The sequence below is a fragment of the Acomys russatus genome, chromosome 32 (genome assembly GCF_903995435.1).
Source record: "Acomys russatus chromosome 32, mAcoRus1.1, whole genome shotgun sequence".
NCBI lineage: Eukaryota > Metazoa > Chordata > Mammalia > Rodentia > Muridae > Acomys > Acomys russatus.
The window spans coordinates 8680031-8706598 of NC_067168.1; the positions used below are offsets into that span (position 1 = coordinate 8680031).

Sequence of the window (26568 nt, forward strand, 5' to 3'; positions counted from 1 at the left end):
AGCTGCACTAGAGGCTCGTCCTCTGGATGTGTCTAGATCTTGTCCACTTGTCAGTCAGAAGTAAAACCACTACAGTGGGTAAACATTTTAATACTTGTGGAATTTGACACTACTTGATAACTTTCCATATTAATATTTCTAATATCATTTCTTCCAGCAGTTCCCCAAAATTTTAGCCCCTGAGATATAATATGTATATTGCTTCATCATTTTTTATTCGTGCCTTTTTTTGTGATTTTTTTTTTGATGAGCTATTTTCATATCTTTTTCAACAGCTAATCCACTTTTAGAAGCTTTTGGAAATGCAAAGACTGTTCGTAACAATAATAGCAGCCGATTTGGAAAATTTGTGGAAATTCATTTCAATGAAAAGGTAAATAAAAATTGCTTTTGGGATACATTTGGAAAGTGTTTATGGTAAGCATAAAGGTCTTAATAGAATTGGAATTGGTGCAATTTTTCTAAGATTATTATCATTGTCTGTATGTATATACAATGACTATGCCGAATTTCTATTCAGCTTAAAATCAAAATATGGGATTCAACTGCGTTATCATCCATAGCTTTATAGTTATTTTTCTCATACTTGATTCTTTGGATCACATGCTGTTTTGATAACATGTAATAACATACACAGTGACAAGGCACAGCATGACACATAGTGATTCGTTTGTTTTCTGTAGATCTGTGTAGTCTGCAATGATCACATCAGGACAGTTAGTGACTTCTCTGCAGTTTTCTTGTGATGGCAAGCTGAGAGCTCTTCAGCAACTGTCTGTGGGCTTCTGTGGACTTGGGGTGTGCTACAGAGTCAGTTCCAGTTCTGCAAAGGCTCAAAAGCTAGGAAGGATCACGGCAGAGATTGGATAATGGTGTTTAAAATGAAGGGTGAACTGTAGAAATACTCAGAGCTTACATCTTAGGTATTTTTCTCCCTAGTATTTATAACTATTTTAACTTTTTTGATAAACGAATGTTAAAAGATTAGTTTCACATTAAGTTAACATTAAGTTATTCCATAGGTGCAAAAATGCATTTTCTCTTTTGTCTTTTAGAGTTCGGTTGTTGGAGGATTTGTTTCTCATTATCTTCTGGAGAAGTCTAGGATCTGTGTTCAAGGCAAAGAGGAGCGGAATTACCACATTTTTTACAGGCTGTGTGCTGGGGCCTCAGAGGACATCAGGGAGAAGCTTCACTTGAGTTCCCCAGACAATTTTCGGGTAGGTTGGAGGAAAATAAATTTTATACCAGGTTTGCAAATTGTGTACCCTCTCAGTCCAAAAACTCACTGTATTTTGATAACTACTTGTATTTATACACAACTTACGTTAACCAAGTTCAGTGGGCTTTCTGAATCTGCAGATTTCAACTTCTCAGGCTTAGCTATGAACTGAAAATATTATGGGTGATAGAGTGTATCTATGTTGAGCCTGTATAAAATCCTTATTTGCTAAACAACAAAGGATGGTATTTCTTCACAGAGCATTCATGTTGTAGTAAGAGTTATAAATTGCCACTTCTGTAATACATAAACTGTAATTTTGCTACTGTTATTAATTGTAATATGAATATCTGATATACAGTCCAAAGGGGTCACGACCCACAGGTTGAGAACCACTGGGCAAAGTTATCAATCTCTCCCCTCCCCCACTGCATGGGGACACCTGAGATGTAACTAAGATAACGTGTTAGAACTACAACCTTACCAATGAGATCTCTACGGAGATTTATCTGTAAGCTTATCATGAGTCCATTATTCTTAAAGTGAAAACCCAACTCTCAAACACTGCAAAGTCTGTATCGTTATAGTTTAACATTTGGGATGCTCAGCTGGGAAATTAAAGTGTATACAAATATGCTGAAGTGTAAACAACTCTGAAATCTGAATCACTTTTTCAAAGTACTTGAGATAAATGATCCTCAACATGCACAACACCATGAGAAGGTGTGTAATTCAGTAGGTAAAAGGACAGATGTTTAAAGCCATATTAACTTAAACCTAATTAAAATTTTATAAGATTTGGTAATACTAGCCTTTAAAATGATCTTTAATGTAGCCATAAAATCTTCCATCACTGAATCAATAAAGAATTGTGCCCCTTAGTTCAGTTCAGCAGTAAGTACTGATCGCTTGATTATAGGGTGCTTGACATTGTGCCAGGATTAAAAGATGTATAGGACACAATCTGTCCCTGGGCAACTTAGAATGTGATGAGAAAAGCACACATTGTCTGAATGTTATGCTAAATAGTAAAAAGCTATGCACGTCCCCACCCTGAATACAGTGATAACTGGATATTTGAAAATCCTAGTGGAAGAATTAATTACTTAAAAGAATGCTGGTGTTGGGGTACAGAGGTGCTCCACAGTTAGGAGCACTGGCTATTCTTGTGGAGGACCTGGGTTCAGTTCTCAGCACCCACATGACGGCTCACAACTGCTTGTAATACCAGTCTGAGGGGATTTGACATCCTCTTCTGACCTCTGCTTCTCAACTTAATTGGAATTTGAAGTTAATTGCTTATTATATCTTCATGAAAACAGAAGAGCCATTTTTTTGTCATGTTCTTTTTAAAGAAATACAAGTTACTAGAAATCATGAATTATGATGTAGATTTTGCTACTACTTATCTGGCCAGAAAGTAATGTAACTACTATGGCTTTAATTTAGCATTTCTTTTTGCTTGGAGGCTTGGGAGCATAGCATTTCAGTCTTAGAAGGTTCAGCATTTCCTAGCACAGTGACGTGCATCCTCAAGGGCAGCTACCAAAAGCAACCAAAGGCTTTCCTGCCTTTATGGCGTGGACCACCGGGACGGATTTCATTTCCTCTAGGGCAGTCCCAGTGGTGACAGGAGCGAGAGCAGGTGACATACATATGCCATATTGGACAGTCTCGTGTTACATACAACCACACTTCTGTCTCATTCCCCAAATAATTCGCTACAAATGGTAAAAATGTGTTTTGATAATTTCATCAGGTTGTTTGTTACACTCTGTCCTTATAATTTACTTATCGGATTGTGAACACAAAGCCTTAGAATAGCATCATTGCTTTAAAAAATGGTTGAACTTTTAAATCTCTAGATTGTGCATTTGCATTTGTATTAACTATACATGTATATTACAAAATAAAAAGCTAAAAATGCTCAACATTATTATAAATTTTAAGATATTTTTACACAGTTTATGGAAGCATTTGATGCAGTCAGAAAAAAATCTTGGAATATAGAGAAAGCTTACACGGAATGACAATGGATGGTGAGAATTGGTACAGTCTTCTTATCACAGCCCAGCTGGAAGAGACAGCATCTTTCCCAGACCTTTAGTGTGTTTGCGGTTCTTGAGACTAACCTCGGGCCTTGTGTGTGCCTGGCTAATCCTGGGTCACTGAGTCTCAGCCTCCGCTGTCCAATTGTGTTTCTTTGTTTGCTAAGGCAGAGGTTCATTATGTAGCCCAGGCTGAATGTGAACTCGCTGTGTAGTTGTGTTCTTTCTCCTTGGATCCTTTGTTAATTGTCCCATTAATTCTTTGTCTTAGTATTTAAACCGAGGCTGCACCAGATACTTTGCTAACAAAGAAACTGACAAACAGATCTTACAGAACCGAAAAAGTCCTGAGGTATAGTAGTTGTTTTTTTAAATTAAAAACTTTCATGAAAAACTGTTGCTGAAGGATATGTCTTTATTTTGGAACTTCTTGCTTTCAGGTTTATGTTTTAAAACTACATTCTGACACAAGACTCTCTTGTAGGGTGACACACTAAACCTCTGTCATATGTAGAACATCAGGCTCTGGTTCTTCTTGTGCCCAAATGCATTGCTTCCCTCACGTTCGTTTTTGAACTTCTATGCTATTAAATTGCTTAAGACTCGTCATATTTTACCAACATTCTCTGATACTACTATTTGTAAATTAAGTATGTGCATTAGTAAGCTTTCTATTGCTGTGACAAAATACACGAGCAAATCACGTTGAAGTACAGGAAGGTTTGTGTTTGCTCCTGGTTTTATATCACAGCCCATGGTCAATTGTCTTCGCATTTCTGGGCCATGGGGAGGCAGACATCACAGTAGAGAGTATGTGGTTGGGCAAAGCTTCCAGAAGTGACTGGCAGGTGAGGTGGAGGAAAGGAAAGAGGGAGGGACAAGGTAAAGCTCACAGGATCACTAGTTCAGTCAGCCAAGTTTCCATTACCCGCTAATAGCCCATCACATTTGTGCCCATCAGTGGCTCAATCTATCGGTGAGGTCAGAGTCCCCAAAGCCATTCCTCTGAATACTGCCACAGTGGAACCAAGGCTTCCACACACGAGCCTTTTGAGGAATGTCCCAGTAGAAAGCATGAAGTATACCTTTTAACTTATTGTCTACTGAAGTAAGACTTGAAACAGTTAATACCTTAAGCGTTCTTGTGAAAGGCTGTTTACATATTATAATTTTGCTGTATCAACCATATAGCTAGAATATATTATGAAGTTTTATATGTGTTGGTCTCACTAGACAATCTAAGAGTTATATGATTATTATTTTAAAAATGTTTAAGAGTGGAATTTTAAACTTTTATAAACATTTACATACAGAATTCAAGTAATAAGTTTATCTATACAACACGCTTAGGTTATGAAAACTAAACCACAATTAGCTATTGGTTCTAGTTGATCTTGACTACTATCTTAAAATATATTTATGTCAGTTGAGAAACTTTTTACTGTTAGCACTTTTTACATGGTTCCACACTTGCCAATCAGATGTTTTGAATTTACTCAGACTAGGTAAGATAAATTATGTGTAAAATACATTAATATAAATGAGTAGAAAGGGAATAAAATTATTATGTCAGATAATGAACACATGAGACTACAGTTAATAGTTATTTGATACTTTGCATGTTATTTTAGACATGACTTTTAGAAGCAACATCAACTTTTATTAAGATATTTACTACATCTTGAAAGACTATGTTTTTATAAGATACTATCAAAATATATAATTTGTAGTCTTTTCAGTACGATAGTCAAAACCTATCCAGGACAATTGCAACGGTCCTGTAGGGATAGCACAAAAAGTACAAAAGCATAGAGAAAGCCGTTACTTCGCCTCCAAAGAGCAGCATGCACTCCGCCAGACAGGAAAACACCATCTGTCCTTATTTTAGAGTGAGAATGCTTTATCAGAAATCTTATGTCACTGAAAGAGAATGTGTAATATATACAGGTGAACAGTATATTAACATATTTAAATTACTTTTTATGTCTTCTTTGTCAGGAGGATGAGGTGACCATTTTGACTAATTGAACCCTTTGCTTCATTCTGTTTGGATGTCTTTCTGCTGTGTGCAAATTTTAGGAGAATGCAATATTTTCAGTCTGCTCTGAAGCAAATATGTTCATGAAGATTTGATTAGAAAACAGTATTTAAATGCTGCAGATGCTCAGCTGCGAGACTAAAAATTCTGCATGATAGTGTTTCTTTAACATTTGCATGTGGTTGTTGCCTTTGCTTCTTTTAAAGGATAAAATAGAATTTCATTCTCTAGACATTTTCCAGAAATATGGCACCTAAGCAGACACTTAAAGTATCTTGTGAAAAGCAAACAGTTTGCTAACTTGAGAAACAGTTGCATGCTGGGAGAAGAAAACATCTCCTGGAAGCATCCATCATCTTCAATGTGCATTAGTTCTGATGCTGAGGTTTTTTTAATTTTAACTTTAGTTTTATGCTCAAGTTCTGGAAAATTCCTAGATCAGTTTTTCCATGTCCAGTAAACTCTCTTTCTGTTTCTTCTTTTAGCCTTTTCAGGCCTAATTTTCTTTACCTCTGTCTGAGTTTGCTAGATCCTAACATATGAATACTTGAGATGCAAATTCTTCTGGAAGAGAAAACAGAATTTCTCTTCATTCTTTTCTTTTTTCCAGAAAGCCATTGCATGGATTCCTGGAATTAGTCTAATGTATAGTAACTCACATCCCCTCATAGTACAATGTAGAGACGTTACAGGACAATTTGTCTAGCCGTGAAGATGCCATAACCTTGTCTGGATTTGTTTGTTTACTTTGATGTCATTGTCAGCAGTTAATCTAGTGCCAAGTGTATTGGCACATTCAATTCTTTATCACCATCATCATCATCATCATCATCATCGGTTTTCCAAGACATGGTTTGTTTGTGTAACAGCTCTAGCTGCCCTGGAACTTTCTCTGTAGACCAGGCTGGCCTCGTCAATTCTTTATTGTAATCCTTTTCATTTGTCCTGCTTTTGCATATTTATTTTTCATTGACAAACATTGCATGGTTATAACCTTCATGGGGTACCATGGAACACTTCCTTATTATGTAAATTGTGGAATTACAGAGTCAGGTAAACATTTTTGATCAGAGGCTGTTGCCTCATTTCAGCCCACCATTCTTCCCTTTTCACTAATTTCTATTTATCTAACATCCTAGACTTACAATACTTTAGAGGTATTGTACTTTAAGTACTTTAACTATAGAACATCTTATTCCATTGTTTTAATTGAAGTTTTTAATTGAAAGAATTGTAGATTCACAAGAAGTTTTAAGAAATAGTACAGAGCTCTTTCATATACTTTATATGCCATTCTGTTTTTAAATGTGTTCAAATGCTTAAGTTTTTCTGTTGACAGATTTTTTTTTTTATTTTTGCATGTCACATATTGCATTAGCAGAGCTGCTGCTGTAGTTTTTAGTTTACTTGAATCATGTAAAGATCAGTGAGTTGATGCCTTCTTGTTTTATAGTATGTTAAGGCAGGTTCCTTGAAAGACCCTCTCTTAGATGACCATGGAGATTTTATTAGGATGTGCACAGCCATGAAAAAAATTGGTCTGGATGACGAAGAAAAACTTGATCTGTTTCGAGTCGTAGCTGGTGTCCTGCACCTTGGAAATATTGATTTTGAGGAAGCTGGAAGCACTTCAGGTTGTTTCTTTAATTTTTTTAAATTAAGGAATCAAATTGAGTATAATGTTTGTTGTCTTCTAGCCATGGGAATATTCAGACACTTGTGTGTAGGGTTGTTAAAATTACAACAAATTTCTGGGACATTTTCTGTTACACGGTGACTTTGATTCTAGGATGCAGGATGCTACATTGTTGTAAACAAATTAGTAGCTATTATGTGGTTTATACGTTAAAAATTTTCCAGTTAATCTACTTTTAGTAGTTAACTATAATTCTCTTATCTGTTAATATATGTTTTAAATGTTTTTTTTCCTGTTTAATGGATCTAAACTTGATCAGTTAATTGGAGTAATTTAATGTACAGCTGCCTATACTTCTTTAGTGAGAGATAAAAATGAAAGTTTTATTTTTATGGAAGTCGAAGACTATTTAAATGCAACCAAGATAGTGACTTTTCAGTTTTAATGTTTCCATTTCTATATAAACACTGTAAACATCTATAAAAGACCTTTTATATAATTGCAAATTTCTTGTCCATCACCTGTTTTGGTAAATAAAGTATTAGTAGAACACAGCTATATCCAGAGTATGTGCCACAGTGTCAAAGCTGTAGTCCTGTTAAGCCAAACATTTTACTACCTGCCTCATTAGGATAAAACAGTCCCTCCCTGCATCAGTGTATTTTGCTAGAAACTTACACTGAGAATGAGCTAAGAGTTTGAAATATCATTTAATACAACAGGCAATACTATGGGCTTTGATGTCGGATCCCACAAGTATATTCATTTATAAAATATAATTATCCATAAGTGCTTTTAAAAAATACAGTTCCTAGTAATAGTATACGTAGAAGAAAGGGGTCCCCAGAGATAGAAGGAAAGACTATTTAAGAAACAGTGTGTGGGGTTCAAGATTCTCTCTCAGTGTGGAGTACTTGCCTTTCTATCTCCATCTCTTTCTATTTCCATTTTCCTTTTTAAAAATTTATGTTTTTTATTCTTACGGAACTGGAACTGCAGGCAGATGTGAGCCACCTTGTGGGGGCTGGAAGCTGAACCTGTTTTCTCTGGAAGAACAGAAGGTGCTCTTAATCACTGGGCCATCTCTCCAGCATCCCTGTCCCTCTTTTAGAGACAGATCTCATATAGCCTAAGCTGGCCTCAAGGTGATCTGCCCGCCTCCCAAGCGCTGGGGTTACAAGTATATATACATTGACACCCAGCTTTGCTTAGCATGGGGGAAAATGTCTTCTCTGTGTAAGATTCTTCATAATCATGGTTGAAACATACAAACATGATGAGATCAGAGATGCCCCCATGTTTTAGACTGAGCTTGGCTGCCAATGAAGTGATAGACAGGAGGGCCTGGTTCTACGCATGTCTGACCAGCTCAGGAGGTTGCCACAATTGTCTCTCATTACCTTCAGGCCACTGAGCCTTGTCATTAGTGAGCGAGCAGTCAGTCTTCAGTGACTTTCAGATCATTGTCCTGTGATGCAATAAAGTCAATAATGTGAGACACAACATGGCATGCTGGGTGAGCGCATGACCATGAATCCAATTGCTTCCGCATGTGCTATCTGTTTATGACCTTGTCCACTCTATGTCTTAGTTTCCTTATTATAGAGAGATAATAGCCCCCAACTCTTATTGTGAAGAGACGCCAGTGAGATCAGGATTTACAAAATGTTTTGAATCTGGTGTTTGGCAGGTAGTAAATGAATAAGTCATATTAAATGCAGACTGCTCTTTGTTGATATGAAAATGCACTGAAACCAAATTACGTACTTGGAAGATGCATTAATAATCAGAGCTTTTTAAAAGGGAGGAATTGGAAATTTTTCTTTGAAAATATATTGCAACATACATTTCATTTCTTCTTTAGAATCACTTCAGAAAGGGACCTTGTGGGAGAGGCTAAATAACTATATATATATATGTATATATTCTAGACAGGGTTTCTCTGTGTAGCCTTGGCTGTCCTGGACTTGCTTTGTAGACCAGGCTGGCCTCAATCTCACAGAGATCTGCCTACTTCTGCCTCCCCGAGTGCTGTGATTACAGGCGTGTGCCACTGCACCCAGCTGCAAAAATAATTTTGAGTGTAGAATGCTTGACAAGTGTGGGAATGTAAGAGCCTCTCCTGCCTCTTGTCACTGCCCCGAGGGAGAACATACAGCTGTATAGAACGTCCTAAACACCACGTAACCAGCTGAAAGGAGCTGAGTGAGCACGGGGACAGACCTGTGCTTGTTTTCTCTCTTAAAAAAAAAAAAATTTTTTTTTGTTGTGGGAGAAATAAACAGAATGCAGGGAGATTGAGGTGAGATAAGCATTAGACCATTTTTATTTTTATAGTTAAACTTTTTGTATTAATCTTTATTTTTTTCTGTGACTTTCTATGGATCCAGATTATGTCCTGCTAATTAAAAATGAAGTGTTCCCTTTTCCCCTTCTTCCTAGAAAGTTCAACCTTGGATTGTTATCGTGACTTTCATAGAAACTCAATACTTTTGTAATGACCTTAATATTAAGTTCATTTTCCAATAAATGTTTGTAAGGCTCCCCAATGTCATAAAACTTTTTATTTAGTAGAAGTATGGAAAATACCTGTTAGGACTGCCTTTGTTTTAAAAATACCATGTAACAGATATGCATCTTATCACAGCAACAATATCATAATAAATAACATAACAGTAACAGCAATGCTTAGAGAATACTTTTAGGGAGTGAGTGACATTAACACTATATATTGTTTTTACAGTTTTTGCCTTTTCAAGGTTAAATAAGTTGTTTTCTTATGTTGACCTACACTATTTAAGTAAACCAATGGATTCCTGGTAGCCACTCTTTAGTGCAATTTTAGTCAGATTTAGTTAGATTTGTCAGACAAAGGGATTACAGTCCTGTCAGGTATTGCAGGAGATTCTGTCACACTGCTCAGAAGAATGCACAAGTTAGAACTTAAGAATTGTTTGTTTCTGGAATTTTCCACAATAGTTTTGCCTTGAGTTGGCAGCAGGTAACGGGAACCATGGAATGTGTGTCTGCTGGTGTGAAGGGTCTGTTTTACTGTGGATTTGCTCCAGGTTAAGGTTTCCTGTTGAACTTGCTAGTATGGGTGCCAAACAAGGATGGAAAAAAGTGAGCTGAGTTTAAAAGCTAAAAACAAGCCTCATCTATCCCATAATATTACATAAGTAAAGACAATCCTAAGCAACAAACCCAGAAAATCTCATTTATTTAGTTCTTATTAACTTTACTTTGGACCGTTTCCCTTAGGTGGCTGCAATCTGAAGAACAAATCTGCCCCATCATTGGAATATTGTGCTGAATTGCTGGGTTTGGACCAAGATGATCTGCGAGTCAGTTTAACCACTAGAGTCATGCTCACCACAGCAGGGGGCACCAAAGGAACCGTTATAAAGTGAGTTCTAACTCATTGCTCTGCAGAAAGCCTTGTGCCTTGACAAGGAAAATACACATATTTTGAAAAGACTTGACATTTAAGGTCAATGTTTGTGCATCATTTTTTCTTCCGATTTTAATGTTCAAGCTGTGTTTGATAGTTCAAAATTCTGTGCTTCCAATGCCTGCAGTTCATCACATAAGTAAGTTGGGATTTGCTCAACTTGGAATTGCTTTTTGTAGTATTCTGCGTGACACAAATTTGGAATTTATTGGGCAAAAGACATTTGCTTTTGCACAGCTATGAAAATGTGAGTCTATAGCTAAATATCTGATTGTTTTTTGGCAATAGATGGTTTTTCTTCAGAAGTGGTTTCCCATGTAAATGGTGTGTACTGAAACTCCTACCAGGTGAAACTCACTTTATAGAACAATACTTAGAGGAAATGACAGGAGATAGAAAATAGGGCTCTAGCCAAGATTTATGGTTCTTGTCCCCTTGCAAGTATTTATTCACTTGTCTTTTGTGTGGGTGCATGTTTGAGTGTGATGTTTGAGCATGTCAGTGTGGCTGTGTACAGTGTGTGTGTGTGTGTGTAACTATTTTTTCCTCATTGCCAGTATTTTGGAAACACATTGACTTTCTGTATCCAGCATTATTTTCACAGCCTATTGCTTTAAGGACGTGTCATTAGAATATTCTTTCTTTTTCCCTAAGGGTCCCCTTGAAAGTGGAGCAAGCAAACAATGCTCGTGATGCTCTGGCAAAGACTGTCTACAGCCATCTTTTTGATCATGTGGTAAATAGAGTGAACCAGTGTTTTCCTTTTGAAACATCATCTTATTTTATTGGAGTCCTGGATATTGCTGGTTTTGGTAAGTATCATTTTTTTTTTTGTTCATTTGTTTTTGGTATTTAAAAAATTTTTTTACAAGTATAACAATATTTTCTCTAGAGCTGTTGTGTTAGCCTTTCTTATAGCTATGACCAAATACCAGAGAGAAATAGAAGGAAGTGCTTATCCTGGCTTCGGGTTTCAGAGTTTCAGCCCACTCACATGGTGAAGGCTGGAAGGGCAGGCAGGGGAGGGTATGACTATATTTGATAGCTTTTTGATCCCCCTCTTGTTGCACCGGGACCCCCAGCCTCACATTCAGGGCAAGGCTCTCCATGTGGTAGAGCTCTCTGGAAAGGCCTCACAAACACCACAGGTGTGCTTTCACAACGAACCAAGTTAACAATCAAGATGAAGAAGTATCACAAAGCTTTCTTCTTGTGATTCACTTGGTATTTTTTCTTTATATGTTCATGTCTGCATTTCATTACGCAGCTTCCAGAGTAAGCTGATTAGCGCTAAAATTAAAATGTATTCATCTAAACGACTCCAGTTGGGAGGTCTCCATATTCTTAGATGACCACAGCCGAAGTAAAGAAAAACCCCGAGGGCTGCTGCTAAGGCTAATAAAGGTCGGATGTAGCTCTGAAACAGGGAAACCCCCATCACTGATGGTATTTCATAATCTCCAGACGCTTGTTGGCATGACACATGTTCAGAGTGCAGAGTTGTAGAGCCTCACGGATCCTAGACATAACCCAACCCTTAGCTTTAGAATGACTTGCTATCATGGTACTTCAGTGCCAGCGGGAAACATCTAAAGTGCATGCATTTTTAATCAGTTTTGTACTCTAAGTGGTTTTAGTATTCGTGCTTTAGAAATGTATGCTAAAGAGAGCTTACTGGTGACTTTTTGATTTTTCACTATAGAACATTTGTGCCATCAGACACTTTTTTTTTTGGTCTGGTAGAACAAGGTATTTCTGATACCTAATATTAGTGCCTGACAATATATGTCTTGAATTAAGAATGCTTTGGGGACATAGAACAAATGATTTTTATGTATTTGATAAGCCCAATTTTAAATGAAGCCATTGACACAGTGACATTTGACCCTGGGATAAATCAAATGCGTTGTCGGATGGTGACAGCTCTCCTCTGGTTTCATGTTTTCAGAGTACTTTGAACACAACAGCTTTGAGCAATTTTGTATCAACTATTGCAACGAAAAACTTCAACAGTTCTTTAACGAAAGGATCCTGAAGGAGGTGAGTGATGCTATTTAACTGTAAGATCCACGTTAAGCTCTTTACACTCTGAGGAAGTGACCCTGGCTGATGGAGTCTGACCTGGGACTGGTCCAGCAGGTCCTAGCAGTTTGGCTGAAGCTTAGGGCCCTGGTAAGAGTAATTAGGCAGCTTCGCAGGAGGGAGTCTCTGTGAGTCTTCCCAGTGACTCTTATTAGTAAGCTCAGCTTATGTTTCCCATTTGATTAGTTGTCTCTATAGTCTGCTTCCTAATCTTGTGCCCTGCCTTGGCCTTTCTTGTCCTTCTCAGTGTCTGCTTCTGCTTGCTCTGCCACCAGTTTGTCTTCCCCCTGCGTGTATCAGCAAAGCCACTGGTCTGGAGATTTTGGGCAGCCGCTGGCCAGGAGTACTCTCGGCTAGCACTTCCTCTGCTGCCATTTCCTCTTCCTGAAGCAACTTTCTTCCTGTGCTCTCAGTATATACTTCTGGGCATGGCTGACACTCAGAATACCAAGGCAGACTACGAAAATCCTCTTATGATTTCTTACAGTTTAGTCAAAGTGAAGGTAGCTTTGGATACATTCATTAGTTCCAAGGCTTATTATTTTCTTCTCTTAAGCCGAATTCTCCAATGTTTTCTACCCATGCCCTTGTTTTCCTTCCTCTGTACAATCTGGCATAGGTCTTGCTGATTGGAGATACTAGAGTAGAGGGACTAGAAAGTTCATCCAACCCAGCCCTTCCTTGGTCAGGCGATGAGGGCAGGTCTGACTTCCCTTGGCTTGACTCTCCCTTCCAGGCTGTTGATCCACACCTTGCCCTTCCTCTGTGTCAGTGTTGCCATTCCCACATAGCTGAGCTGAAATATACACTGCCTCCTCCCCCACCCCTGATTTTCATCTCATCTATTTTTTTCCTACTTTTTTTTTTTTTTTTTTTTTTTTTGTCTTTGCAAGGCTTGTGGCACATCCCAGCACTTGTTGATTCTTAAATGGCTGTAGTCACTCAGTTGCAGGATGAACTAATGAGTAAAGCAAGTACTCTCCAATAAGACAGTGTCTCTAGTCTCTGCAGCCGTACAACCACACACGAATGCTTTGCTTTATCCTCCCGTAAGCCTTTCCTTTCCTGCCAGCTCATCTCGTACTCTCTGTAGAAACAGGAGCCACGTAAAGAGGCTGCACTGTCTTATGTGTGCATTTATTTCAGTCCTTTAAGTATACACAAGAGTTTCCAATTCAGATTGAGTTGAAGTTGACAGTGCCTTCTAGAATGTGAGGAAACCTGCCTGGTATATGTCACAGGAAGAAATACTTAGCCACTGAAGAAAAACAGTTAGAACATATTAACTTAAGCTCAATGTATAGGCCACATATATGGTTAAAAAAATCTTAAAATTTGTTTCTGTTTTTGGTTTTGATTTTTTGAGACAGGATTTCTCTGTGTAGCCTTGGCTATCCTCGACTTGCTTTGTAGACCAGGCTGGCCTCGAATTCAAAGAGATCCTCTTGCCTCCGCCGCCCTGAGTGCTGGGAGTATAGGCGTGCACCACTGTGCCTGGCTTCAAATTATTTTAAGGAACTGCTGATTTACATATAGGGAATATAATTTTATTGAGATATTGATATATTATTCTTCCTAATTATATGAATTATATTGCTGTGGATTCTCTGCATTCATCTGTAGTTGTGTGCATGTTCCTGATTTTAGTACTTGGCTACAAGGCTTTGAGCTTGGTTCCATCTTCAGGAAACCATTTAGGGCAATACCTGTTGGTAAAAATGATTTATTTTAACTGGTAACTGTTACCTAGAAATGACAGCACGCTCTGGTGGCATTTTACATTGCATGGCATTTTCATATTGATAACTATAATCTTTGATTTGCAGGAACAAGAGCTCTATCAGAAGGAGGGCCTGGGTGTTAATGAAGTGCATTACGTGGACAATCAGGACTGTATAGGTATGGGTACTGTTATTCTGCCTTTGGGAAATACGGGCAACAGTGAATGCATTTGCTGGGGACACCTGTGCGTTCAGTGCTTTAGACACTAGTTATAAGACCCGGGACTGTGGCATTGGAGAGGGGGTCTTCTGTAGTACTTCTTGCCAGTTAGTTTTCCTGGCAAGGCACTCTCGTTGGCTATTTTCCTCCCAGCTACCCTCCCTCAAACTGCTCCCACACTCAGCTTACAAGTTGATAGACTCTTTTTCTTTTTCAAAATAATTTTTAAATTAATTTATTCTTGTTACATCTCAATGGTTATCCCATCCCTTGTATCCTCCCATTCTTCCCTCCCTCCCATTTTCCCCTTATTCCCCTCCCCTATGACTGTGACTGAGGGGGACCTCCTCCCCCTGTATATGCTCATAGGGTATCAAGTCTCTGCTTGGTATAGGCTATTTTTCTTTATCATTGTTACACGCATACATCTATGTATGTATGCATGCATATGTACAATACATGTAACCTGCTGAGCCCATTTTTGTTTTTTGTGTGTGTATATTTTGTTTCTTGTTTGTATATTTTGCTTTTTGTGTGTATCAAGTCTGAATACCTCATTGGATAACCAATTGGGCTTATATCTGGGAGAGGCTAATTGGTTGTCTGTAGTTCTCTGTCGGGGGGCGGGGCCACATGGAATTCCCCCTTCCACATTAGTATGTCTAATGCTGTTGCCATTGTCCCAGGCTTGGTTATGCAGTCCTTTCTAGGAGAGACAGTTGCTCAGCAGACTTCCTGGCAACCTGGCTCCTTCAGTCCCCCGCCCTTTTCTGTGATGTTCCGGGGGACATAGATGCAGGAGCTTATCAGTCACTGTCTTTGTGAAGTTGTTTTCCCAAAACCTGTACTAAAACTATGATATTATTTTTAAATAAACAGCCATATTTGAAATACAAATTCTCCCATTTCTAGATAGCCTTTGATAGAATACGGTCATGAGTATCTCTTACCTTGTTTCCAAATGCTTTTTGAAACTGATAAATAAATGTTCTTTAAAGTACTGTTCACTACTGTGGATGTTTTGGTATCTTTAAATAGATTTAATTGAAGTGAAATTAGTGGGAATCCTGGATATTCTGGATGAAGAAAATCGTCTTCCCCAGCCGAGTGACCAGCACTTCACATCTGCAGTTCACCAGAAGCACAAAGACCATTTCCGGCTCACTGTGAGTTTGCTATTCTAAAGTGCAGGCTCTCCTGGGAAGAGAACACTTTAGGCAAACAGCCGCACCAGGGTTCAGATGTTGTTAATCACTAGATTCACAGTTCTCCGAAGGTTAAAGCAATTAGGCTATAACCAGAAAACATTTTCTATAAATGACCATAGAATTGTGTGTGTGTGTCTGTGTATGTGTATGTGTGTGTCTTTGTGTGTGTGCGTATGTGCGTATGTGTGTGTGTATGTGTGTGTGTGTCTGTGTATGTGCACATTCACATTTCAAGGTAAAGCTTTAGCTGAGTGCAGTAGCTCATGTACCCAGAGAGGCAAATGGACACGGCATCGGTAGGATAAAGGGAAGAAGAGACAAGGTGAGCAATAGTCAGCGTGCACGCTTCCAAAAGCCAGAGCCAGGCTGCTGAGCTGCTGTTGGCGCTTGCGTCCTCGTGACTGTGAGTGTGGAGCTGTTCTCTGAGCCTGGCATGGCTATTTAAACAGTTCTCTGTGTTCCTCCGGCTCTGCTTGTCCCTCCACGCAGCCGTCCTCTCCTAAGACAGCACATAGCTTCACCCCTGAGCGCGGAAAGGGCCCAAGCAGCTCAGCGTCTGTCACAAAGGTGGATACTACCTACTAGACCAGGGCTCATGCACTCTCCTCAAAAGAAGACGCGAAAAGACAGAGAGAGAAGCTGCCTAGAGTTGCTAATGGGATTGGGGCATGAGGTGGCAAATGCCTCCATTAGCTGTGTGTGTTTTCCAGTTGGAAAATACCGTAATGGTCACTGTGCTGGACGGGTCAAGTTGTTTAAATGAATGGGAATAAATGTGCTCATTTCTATTCATTCATTATTAACAAAATAACCGTGCACACACCTACACCAGGCATTACTAGAGGCCCCATTAATATGTTAAAAAAGAGGAAAGGACAATTTAAAATTTCACTAAAAATATCAACAAAACAGCAGTGGATTTACCAGGAAACTTGTTCTGGATCCTCAGAACCACCTGCTCCATTGACGTACAGTAGTTATCATAAAGCACAGTACTTCCGTGGAGAGAAACAAAACGGCATGCATCCTCAGCAAAGCTTCTCCCAGTGTTGAAGCTGTGTACCCAGTCTTTTCGTTTATGGCTGTTCAGTATGTGTCCTTCACCAAATGCTGGTGTAACTCAAAGACAGGAAGCTCAAACGTAAGGAATGAGGTCTGGCTGCTTTTGGGGGGGGCCGGGGGGAGAATAAGCAAGAACAAAGCAATAATCCTGGTTTACATAGGCCATTAGTTTTGCTGTATTTTGGGAACTAAATGTGATGGCCATTCATAGAACACTTGGTATTGTCTGAGTGCTTTTACTTGGATGGCTTTATGTAATCCTATTAGTATCTTCATGCTACAGACGAGAGACAGACAAAGGGGAGGAAAGTGGCATGCCTGAATGGCATGAAGGACGAGGTGGGTTAGGACGCAGGTGAGGTGGGGTGGCAGCAAAGCCCCCGTTCTGGCACCTTTGTGATTAGCCTTCCTCTATACTAAGAGCTCAGACCATGGTTCCCATGGCTGTCTGTCCATTTTAAATGATACTGGCTCCTTCACCTTGGCTCATTTTTAGAGACAGATGTGATCACATATGTGAAAGTACTTTGAAAAGTTTAAATAATTCAAATATAATATACTGTAATTAAACGTTACTGTCTTCCAATAGTGTAGTTTTTTGGAAATGGTTTCAGATGCATTATATAAAATGTTAGGATGCTTGGTTTGAGACACCATCCTTGTGCTGACCTCATGGTTTCCCCCCCACCCCCTGGCTATATTTGGGAATCAGGCTATATAAACACTCTGGGGTGAGGGAAGTTAAAACGCCCCCTGAGTGATTCTAACAAGCACGGAGATTGAGCTTTTGAAATAGGTGGTTAATTCCACAAACATATCAACTATGTCTTATGTGTGCATTCAAATGAAGTTTTATTTTTAAAAAAGATTTTATTTTCATGTGTGTGTCTGTGTACATGTAGGTGTTGGATCACCTGGAGCTGCAGTGGTTAGGGGCTGCCTGGCATGGGTGCTGAAAACCTAACTCAGGTCCTCTGCAAGGGCAGGAAACACGCTCCACCAAGTTCTGTGTGTGGCAGGCATGAATGTGTGTATGTTTTGTATTGATATTCATCCATGTGTGTATATCTTGTGCAAGGCATTCATGCATGTATATATGTTTCGTATATAGCATTCATGCATTGCGTATTCTTTTTGTGTGTGGCAGACATTTGTGTGTTTCTTATGTGGCAGGTGTACATATGTGTACATTTTGGTCTTAGACCAATGTTTTTTCCATTAAGATATAGGCAAATGTTGATTAGATTCCATAAGTACTTAAGGGTGGATTCAATATTTCAAAGTAGTATAATTATGAAAATTCCATTATGATTTTAGGTTCTCCGCATTCGTGATTGTCTGAGGAGAGTCACTGACAGTCTTTACGGCAATGTGGTAACTTGCATATGTACTTTCCCCCTCAGATTCCCAGGAAATCTAAGCTGGCAGTCCACAGAAACCTCAGAGACGATGAAGGCTTTATCATCAGGCACTTCGCAGGGGCCGTGTGCTATGAGACCGTGAGTACAGCTTTACCTAGGAGAAAGCAGTTGGTACTGACGTCATGCTCTGCAATGCAGTAGTCTCTGGAGATTTAGACTCGAATAGCTTTAGAAATCCAGTTCCTTGATGCACTAGACTCCTTTCAAGTGCTGACTACCCATACTGAAGTACCCTGAATTCTTGGACAGCGTGGATACAGAACATATATGTTTTCTTTGAAAATTCCACAGGGCAGTGCTCAGGTAGAGGTGTCTATCACAATGCAGAAGGAAACACTTTATTTCACTTTTTTTTTCAGACCCAGTTTGTGGAGAAAAATAACGATGCACTACACATGTCTCTTGAATCCTTGATATGTGAGTCCAGGGATAAGTTTATACGGGCCTTGTTTGAATCATCCACAAATAACAACAAAGATACGAAACAAAAGGCGGGAAAACTTAGCTTCATCAGCGTGGGAAACAAGTTCAAGGTATTTGGGTGAAATAACTTAATCAAAGGGTTGGGTTATGGTTTTTTTTTTTTTTTTTTTTTTTTTTTCTTGCATTAAAAGAAATGTTTTATATTGTAAAGTGGATAATGTAGATCATGAAACTGCCACAGGGGTGTCTCAAGAAAAAACCCTGCATTATTGATGCTTATATGTAAGATCTAATTGTAGCCATAGTAACTGGGAATACAGAAATGCCTATATTTTCAGACCGTGTTCGTACACAGCGTGTCTGTTTGATTCTTCTAATGTTCTTGCTTCCGTATACTGCCTGTTTGACCAACCTCAAGTCTTCTCTTTCCCATGTGTTTTCTGTTTCCTTCTTTATTCAGCAGTTGTGCTTAGCTGCAGTAGTTCAGCTCGGGATTGCTAGAGAGGACTAGTTGAGTTGAGAAAGGAAAGCAGGGCCTCAGGTAAATGACCACCTTCATAGACTCCTACTCACAGCATGGCTGCCACGTTAAAGAGCCTGCCTCAAGTTGATGGTTCACTTTGTAATTCATGTTCAATGCATTTTTTTTTTCTCACGGCATCATGGGCATGCATATTACAGTAAAATTTAGTGTTCTGGTGTGGCAAACTCAATTGCTTGTCTAACTTTAAAGAATAATTTGTCTTATTAATTTTGAGTCAAAGTTAATTCTTTGAAACCTAACAAGGAATGTTTTAAAACAAGGTATGTTTTAGTGATAGAGTGCTATTGATTGTTTATAATTATTGCTTAGTATAGAAAAAATTGAAAAAACCTTAATAAATAATTACTATACACATACAAAAGCAATTTTATTAACTTCTCTCTACATTTCCAGAAAGTGTAATTACATTTCCTATACAACTGCCTTTTGCTTTTTGAAATGTATATTTTAAATATTTAAAATGATGTAATTAGGAATATTTATATAAAACAGTGTTTCTCAACCTTCCTACTGCTGCCACCCTTTAATACAGTTCCTCATGTTGGTGACCCCCAAGCATAAAATTATTTTTGTTGATGCTTCATAACTGCATATCTGATGTGCAGAATATCTGGTAGGCTATCCCCAAGGGAGTTATGACCCACAGCTTGTGAACCACCCATGAAAAGAGAACTTTGGTGCTAACTAGTAGCATAAATCTTCTTTTGCTTATGGATTTAATGGGTCCTGAACTGGGCTTGGTGATACGGGCCCAGCACAGGAGAGGGAGAGCTGGGAGGATCAAGAGTTCAAGACCAGGCTCTGGAAACCGGATGAAGATCAGCTGGAGCTATGTGAGACCCTGTTTCAAAGCCCAAAACCCAACAAGACAAGAGAAAAGAGAAAAGAAAGAATTGACATGGATCCTAACTGTCTAACTTGATACTTATATTTACAAAAACTAAGTTTCTTTTCTAAAGCTTTTAAAATGTAAATATAGGAAAGAAATTATAAACCATTATTAGGTAGCTGAATTTGAAGGTTTGAATTTTCTTTTAAGATGTATTAATTATGAGTTTTTAACATACTCAGTGAACAATGTTTTTTTTTTTTTTTTTTTTTTTTTTTTTTTTTTTTTTTAACCTAGTATTTTCCCATTCCAGATTAAACATTTGATAACAGGTTGGTTTGAAAACAGCGAACTGGCTAGAAGTGGCGTCATGGTTCCTGTGGTCCCAGGTGACTCAGGGGACTGATGAAGGAGGATCACTTAAGGCTAGGCATCCAGGGCCAGGCTGGGTAACATAACCATCAGACCCCGCCTCAGAAAACCAAGCCACATTATCTCATACAAACATAGTGATATTCTAGTAAGGATGTACTTAAAATGATAGACAGTGTAAGCAACCTTTTATTTGGAGGCTTTAAATACATTATAACCCTTTGTAAATAATAATATCTACTTTTTTCCACTGACTGCTGAAAACTCTGAACATTCAGCAACAAAATATTCCACATATATCCTTCTCTGGTATGCTTTAAAATGATGTATTTCTCACTTTTTATTTTGAAACAAAGTTTGATTATGTAGCCCTGGCTAGTCTGAAACTTATAATATAGACCAGGCTGGCCTTGAACTCACAGAAATCCACCTGCCTCTGCCTCCTGCTGGGATCAAAGGCATGTGCTAGCATGAGTTGACACAGAATTTTAATAGGATCTTTACTTTAAATATATGTCAATAGATCATTAAATTAAATTTAGTTGTGTAAGACAAACACAAAGCCGATTTCTCTCCAGTTATCCAGTGCCATGGGGGCCAAACATTTTCCACCAAGTGAAAATTTAAGGTTATTAAAACATAACATATTAAAATATAATAATTTTACTGGTAGTGTTATAGAAAAAGTAATCATTTTTTTTGTGGGAATTTTATTCTATTACAAACACAAATATTTGTGTCTTTAAAAATAAAACAGAAAGGGGCTAGAGTGATGGCTTAGCCCTTGCAGAAGACCCAAGTTCTGTTCCAAGCACCCGCATCAGGTGGCTCACATGCACCTCTTGCTCTAGTTTCAGGGACTCTGAACCCTCTGGTCTCTGAGAGTAACTGCACTCACTTGTAACATGCACACATGTATCCGTAATTAAAATCAAATCTAAATATAATTAAATAAAAAGTACAAATGAAGCCTGATTCGCCAAGTGCACTTCCTTCTCCTGGGTCCTGGCTTTGTGATAATGAGCATTCTTTTCTGTTTTCTCAGCTCTTGATAGTTAGTTTTTTTTCTTCTACTGTTCTGACTTTATCTCCATTTTTTTGGGAGCAAAACATTTCACTGTCTACGGATTAAAAAAGAGTTTGCAACCATTGCTTTCTTTCCAAAGAGGCTCTCGCCTTGCCTTTCAGCTGTGTGAGGGACAGACTGATGCTGACTGCTGTCACCTCTTTGTGTACATGTGACTGTATTCTTCAGTCCCATGATGGGTTCATTTTGTTTCAATAACCGGTACCTCCCCAGTCACAGCATGAACTTGGACATCAGGGCTTTGCCAGCGCTAGCTGCAGGCTCCTAGACACTCTGTTTCTCTCCCTAGATCTTAACACCTGCATAATGAGTCCAATAATCTAGCCTTAATTGAGTTCATTGTGTTGTATCTGTCATTGGATTAAATATAACAATACTCATGAAAAGCTTTCTTTGAGCAGCGCCTCCCTCACAGAAAAGCGCTCAGCAAAATCTACACGTTACTATTAATTATAGCTCTGCTCAACACCATATGTTAATTTAAGAATTAGCATCTTAATGTGTATTTCCAAGTAGCTTAATAAGCATTTCATCATAAAATTACTTTGTAGAACAGCAAAACAAACATGATTTAAACACACTGAACCAGGGCAAATTATAATCAGTGTTCCGAAACTAGGAAATCATCGTAACTGTATTCATTGTGAAAATGAATATTTTAAAAGAATTTTCAAAGAAATTTATTAGAGTTTGAAAAGCACTTGCAATATGTAATGTTTTAAAATAAGGAAGAGAATTTACGAAGTTAGAGCAGGGCAGTTTTGTTTTGCCGTGCTGCATGGGCCAATCCTGATGTACAAATAGTGCTCATTTTAAGCACCTCAACCTTCATAGCATGGGACACGATGGGCCCTTGTTTGCCACACACTCAGATCCTGTACTGTAGCCTTCATACTGTACGTCCCTGGTTTCTTCAGGTGCTCTCACTCATTGCTCTTGTAGTTTTCCTTCTCCTGTTGGTTAACATGTCATTAATTGCAGCCTTAATGATACGTGTTCTCTGTTAGTAATGTAAGTTGTTGTCGTTGACATTTCATTAGCCATTTTGCATGATGCTGCCTGTTCCAGAGTTTGTGCTCTGGGAGGTTGTTATAACATGTTACATGTGGATGCTTTGCATGTTATTTTAGTCTAATATTGGAGAGTTAATATTAATGTGTTTCCACTATGTATTTTGACTTTCTGAAATAGTCATATTTTCTTTTTCTAGACACAGTTAAATTTGCTTCTGGATAAACTTCGAAGTACTGTGAGTACATTTAATAAGAAAACAGGTTTTTAAAATGGTCTTTTGAAACTATTATTAGTGCTTATGCAAGTAAACACAGTAACCCTGGAGTAATGAGAGGCATATTTTAACCCACATTCTCTTTCAAAAAAGAAGTCGGTTTACAGGACTAGAATTGAACTCAGTGCTAGACTTTTACTTGGTAAGATTCAGGGTGTCAGCCCCAATGCACACCCACACCCACCAATAACCACACACACACACACACACACACACACACACACACACACACACCCCTCAGCCACACACATATACACAAACACACACACACCAACACACCCACACACCCACATACCTACAACCTCACACACCAACACACCCACACACCCACAACCTCAACCACACACCCACACACACACCCACAACCTCAACTACACACACACACACACACACACACAAACACAAGCACCCACAACCTCACACACACCAATACCCTCCCCCCCACACAACCTCAACCACACACACACACAAACACACACCAACACACACACACACCAACACACATACACACAAATCCTCAAACACACAAACACACACCAACACACACACCAACACACATACACACAAATTCTCAAACACACACACACAAACACACACCAACACTCACACACCAACACACATACACACAAATCCTCAAACACACACACACAAACACACACCAACACACACATACCAACACACATACACACAAATCCTCAAACACACATACATACACACCAACACAGTCAGCTTTTAAGATGGTAAAATTGTTATTATGTTTTCTTTTTTAAAAGAAAGGCCAAATATGTTGTGAAATGAAATTATCTGGAAGTGTTTGTAGTTAATAAATGAAGATTTCACAAAAGTGAAAATAATTAGCAATTACTAAAAAAGCAAACATTATATTTTAATATTAAATATAACGTGTAATTTATCATTGTAACATTCTTCAGACATGACAGTGTGCTGCAGACAAAAATGAGCTTAATATTTTTTTGTCCTTTATAAATGCCAAGTTTATTAGAAGCTCATCTTTTAACTACTTTTTGTTGGTTCACTGTAGTATTTTTTTCCTAGTATTTTTGATGGTGTTAGCATTGAACCTAGGATCTTGTATGTGCTGTGCAAATACTCTACCAATACTGTATCACTACGTTGAACACCTGGCCTTTGATTTTTTTTTTTCATATATTTTTGGCCGGGGTCTCCTCGTGTAGGTCATGCTGGCCTTGCATTGCTGTGGAGCCCAGGCTGTCCCTGAGCTTGCAGTCATGCTATCTGCCCCAGTAGTCTGGGGATTACAGCTGTGACTCACATTACCCTAGTGTTTTGACTAAAAAACAAGACCTGTATAGAAAGAAGCCCTAATTGCTGAGTATGGTAGCATACACCTGGCAGGCTCAGCGCTTGGGAAGTTGAGACAGGAGGATCATAAGTTTGGGGCCAGGCTGGCCTGCATAATGAGAGCTTGTATTTTAAAAAGCAAGATGCAAACCACAACAAACATGTGAGTTATATGAAAATCCAAGGAAAGGCTTACTTTTTATACAAGTCACAGCGTTGAACTTAATACTCTTCCTTTTAAAGCACCGTTTGTTTCAGCAGCCCACCCACTCTGTCAGTGCCGCTACTGCTGTGCCTACTGACAGGTTTGCCTTTGGAGCCACCCAGAAAATCGTGAATGTTTTGAGTTTCTAACATATTTGACTCTTAAGAGCATCTTGTAAACATGTGATGGTTTTTCTTTGAGAATTTTATACATGTATACTGTATTTGATTGTGTTTACCCCACACCCTTCCTCACGACTCAGGCATCTGTAAACTTCAAGTGTAATGAGGTTGCTTTAATTTCATTTTCCAAAGACTGTGCTGGTCTAAAATGATGAGGTGATTTGTGACTTATAGAAACATGTTGTCCAAGTGTCTGTGGTGAGCATGTTACTGAGGTAACTATTCAGTGTTGTGAGGTGGCGGCTTTAAAGAAAAGGAGCTGTTTGGATGTCTGCTACATTATTTTCAGTACACAGCACTCTCACTGTGGTACAAACAGCATTATTTCTGCCTTATTTAGCAAAATAGGATCATGGCATGGAAGCCTTAAGTTTTAAAAAAATTGCTTAACAAACAAAACTTGAAAAGCGCATAGCAGTGCAGTTTGGGGCCTGTATGTTTTTAAAATCAAATAAAAATACTGATTATGTGTGTGTTTTGTTTGCTTACGTTTTGGCCTAAACTCACACAGCATTATTTTTATTTCCTTTCCCTGCTTCCGTAGAGGCTGGGAATCTAGCTCAGTGGTAGAATGTGTGCCTGTGTGTTCAAGGCCTGGCCCTGGAAAACAAACTCCAGACCCTCTCTGAGAAGATAGAGTTAAGCATACAGTGGGCTTTGTCTAAATGTGAGGCCATACTTTGCAGTAAAAGGCTTTTTTTTTTTTTTTTTTTTTTTTATGATTTTTGGCATTCAAAACTAAAATGTCATCCTGCTAATATTTATTTCTATATAGACATTAATTTCAAGGTTCAAATTCTAGAAGTATGACAATAAAAATTTAAGTTTCTTTGTAATTATTTTGTACCATTTGCTATGTTAACATATTGTAAAAGTTTGGTGGTATTCATAGATATAGAAACATAAGGAAGTTGTATGTACTCTCTTTGAAAGTATCTCTCATTCTCTCAGGGAGCCAGCTTCATTCGCTGCATCAAACCCAACTTAAAGATGACAAGTCACCACTTTGAAGGTGCCCAAATTCTGTCTCAACTTCAGTGCTCAGGTATTTCCATATTTTCATAGTCTGTCACACTGTCTTCCGACAGACAGTTCCCTGTTACATTACCCATCTTCAAGTTCAACAAGATTTTTATGTTTCCTTTAATTCTAAGCACAGGATGCAGGTAGCCTGAGCAACATTAACTTCTGTCAAGTAAGCTTCACAGGCAGACCTGGATCTCTGTACAGACTGTGTCTGGCAGCCGCAGCCTGCACTAGTCCTCATCACCCTCACAACTGGGTTAGGAGAGGCTTGGTGTCCTTGCTTCTCCTCCCCAATTTGTGGGGGAAAAAAAAAAATCAAAGCAGGATGAAGCCTTTGGGCTCTGTGGCACTTTCCTGAGTTTGATTAATCTGTCCCTTCCAGCCCAGTCCTGGCTTCGTTCAGTCACAAAAGCCTCGGGCGCTGACACTCTGTGCCCACACATCCCAGGGCAGCTGTAGCTGCTGCCTCGCTCTTCCTGCAGTTTGGTTTATTCTAGCTCAGGCAGGCCCTTCTGCCTTCCCAACCCTGTTCTCTGACACCTTCTTCTGGTCCTCTCAGAGGCCCCTTTACAGTGAGGCTGAGGTCTCTTTAAGTAAACTCTTTTCAAAACCCCTGCGCTTAATTCTATATTAGAGTTCTCCCCAGATGAGGCCAGCTTCAGCCTGGGTCTGTTTCTCACTCTTCTCCCTAAACTCTAGCTGCTAAGAACTTACTCCAGTGTTTTCTCCGTCTGTACAGGACTGGTAGGCCAGCCAGGTTGGCACCACTTCAATTTGTGGTCGCTGGCCTTTCCGGGCTCTCAAACCTCTCCTGCCAAGTTTCCCTGCTCAGCATTTTTCTGTTTCTCTGCAGAGCCAGCCAGCTCCCCTCCCTGCAGCCCCCTTGCTCTCTTTAGAACTCCGAGGCTCTGTCAGCAGATGGCCTCTGCTCTCACCAAAGCCTCTGAGCTTCACCTGGATGCTGCCGGGGGCACTTCTTCCTGTCTGCATCCCCCATCAGGCCTGTCCCTGGTGTAGTGCCTTCCTGCCTCTCATGAGTCAGCAGTACCGATTAAGAACTGGGCCAGGGCCCACGGGACAGAGCACCCCCAGTTCCACGGAGACATACTAGGCTCTCGGCTGTCACTCACATTGCCTTCCAGATCCTCCTTTTCTATACTGTTTCTATCTAGTTTCTTTT

General features: G+C 39.1%; 1 protein-coding gene across 4 annotated transcripts in view; it reads left to right on the plus strand.

Moving 5' to 3' along the window:
* Nucleotides 1–26568, plus strand: part of Myo6 (myosin VI) — a 133954-nt gene that overhangs the window by 76280 nt on the left and 31106 nt on the right. For all 4 annotated transcript variants that reach the window (XM_051140675.1, XM_051140676.1, XM_051140677.1 and 1 more), the window contains exons 8-20: nt 276–373; nt 1056–1220; nt 3542–3622; nt 6762–6942; nt 10206–10350; nt 11050–11207; nt 12344–12435; nt 14304–14376; nt 15457–15584; nt 18092–18187; nt 18469–18642; nt 22575–22613; nt 25314–25407. In XM_051140675.1, the coding sequence (XP_050996632.1) occupies nt 276–373; nt 1056–1220; nt 3542–3622; nt 6762–6942; nt 10206–10350; nt 11050–11207; nt 12344–12435; nt 14304–14376; nt 15457–15584; nt 18092–18187; nt 18469–18642; nt 22575–22613; nt 25314–25407 (1524 nt within the window). The remainder of the gene's footprint in view (nt 1–275; nt 374–1055; nt 1221–3541; nt 3623–6761; nt 6943–10205; nt 10351–11049; nt 11208–12343; nt 12436–14303; nt 14377–15456; nt 15585–18091; nt 18188–18468; nt 18643–22574; nt 22614–25313; nt 25408–26568) is intronic.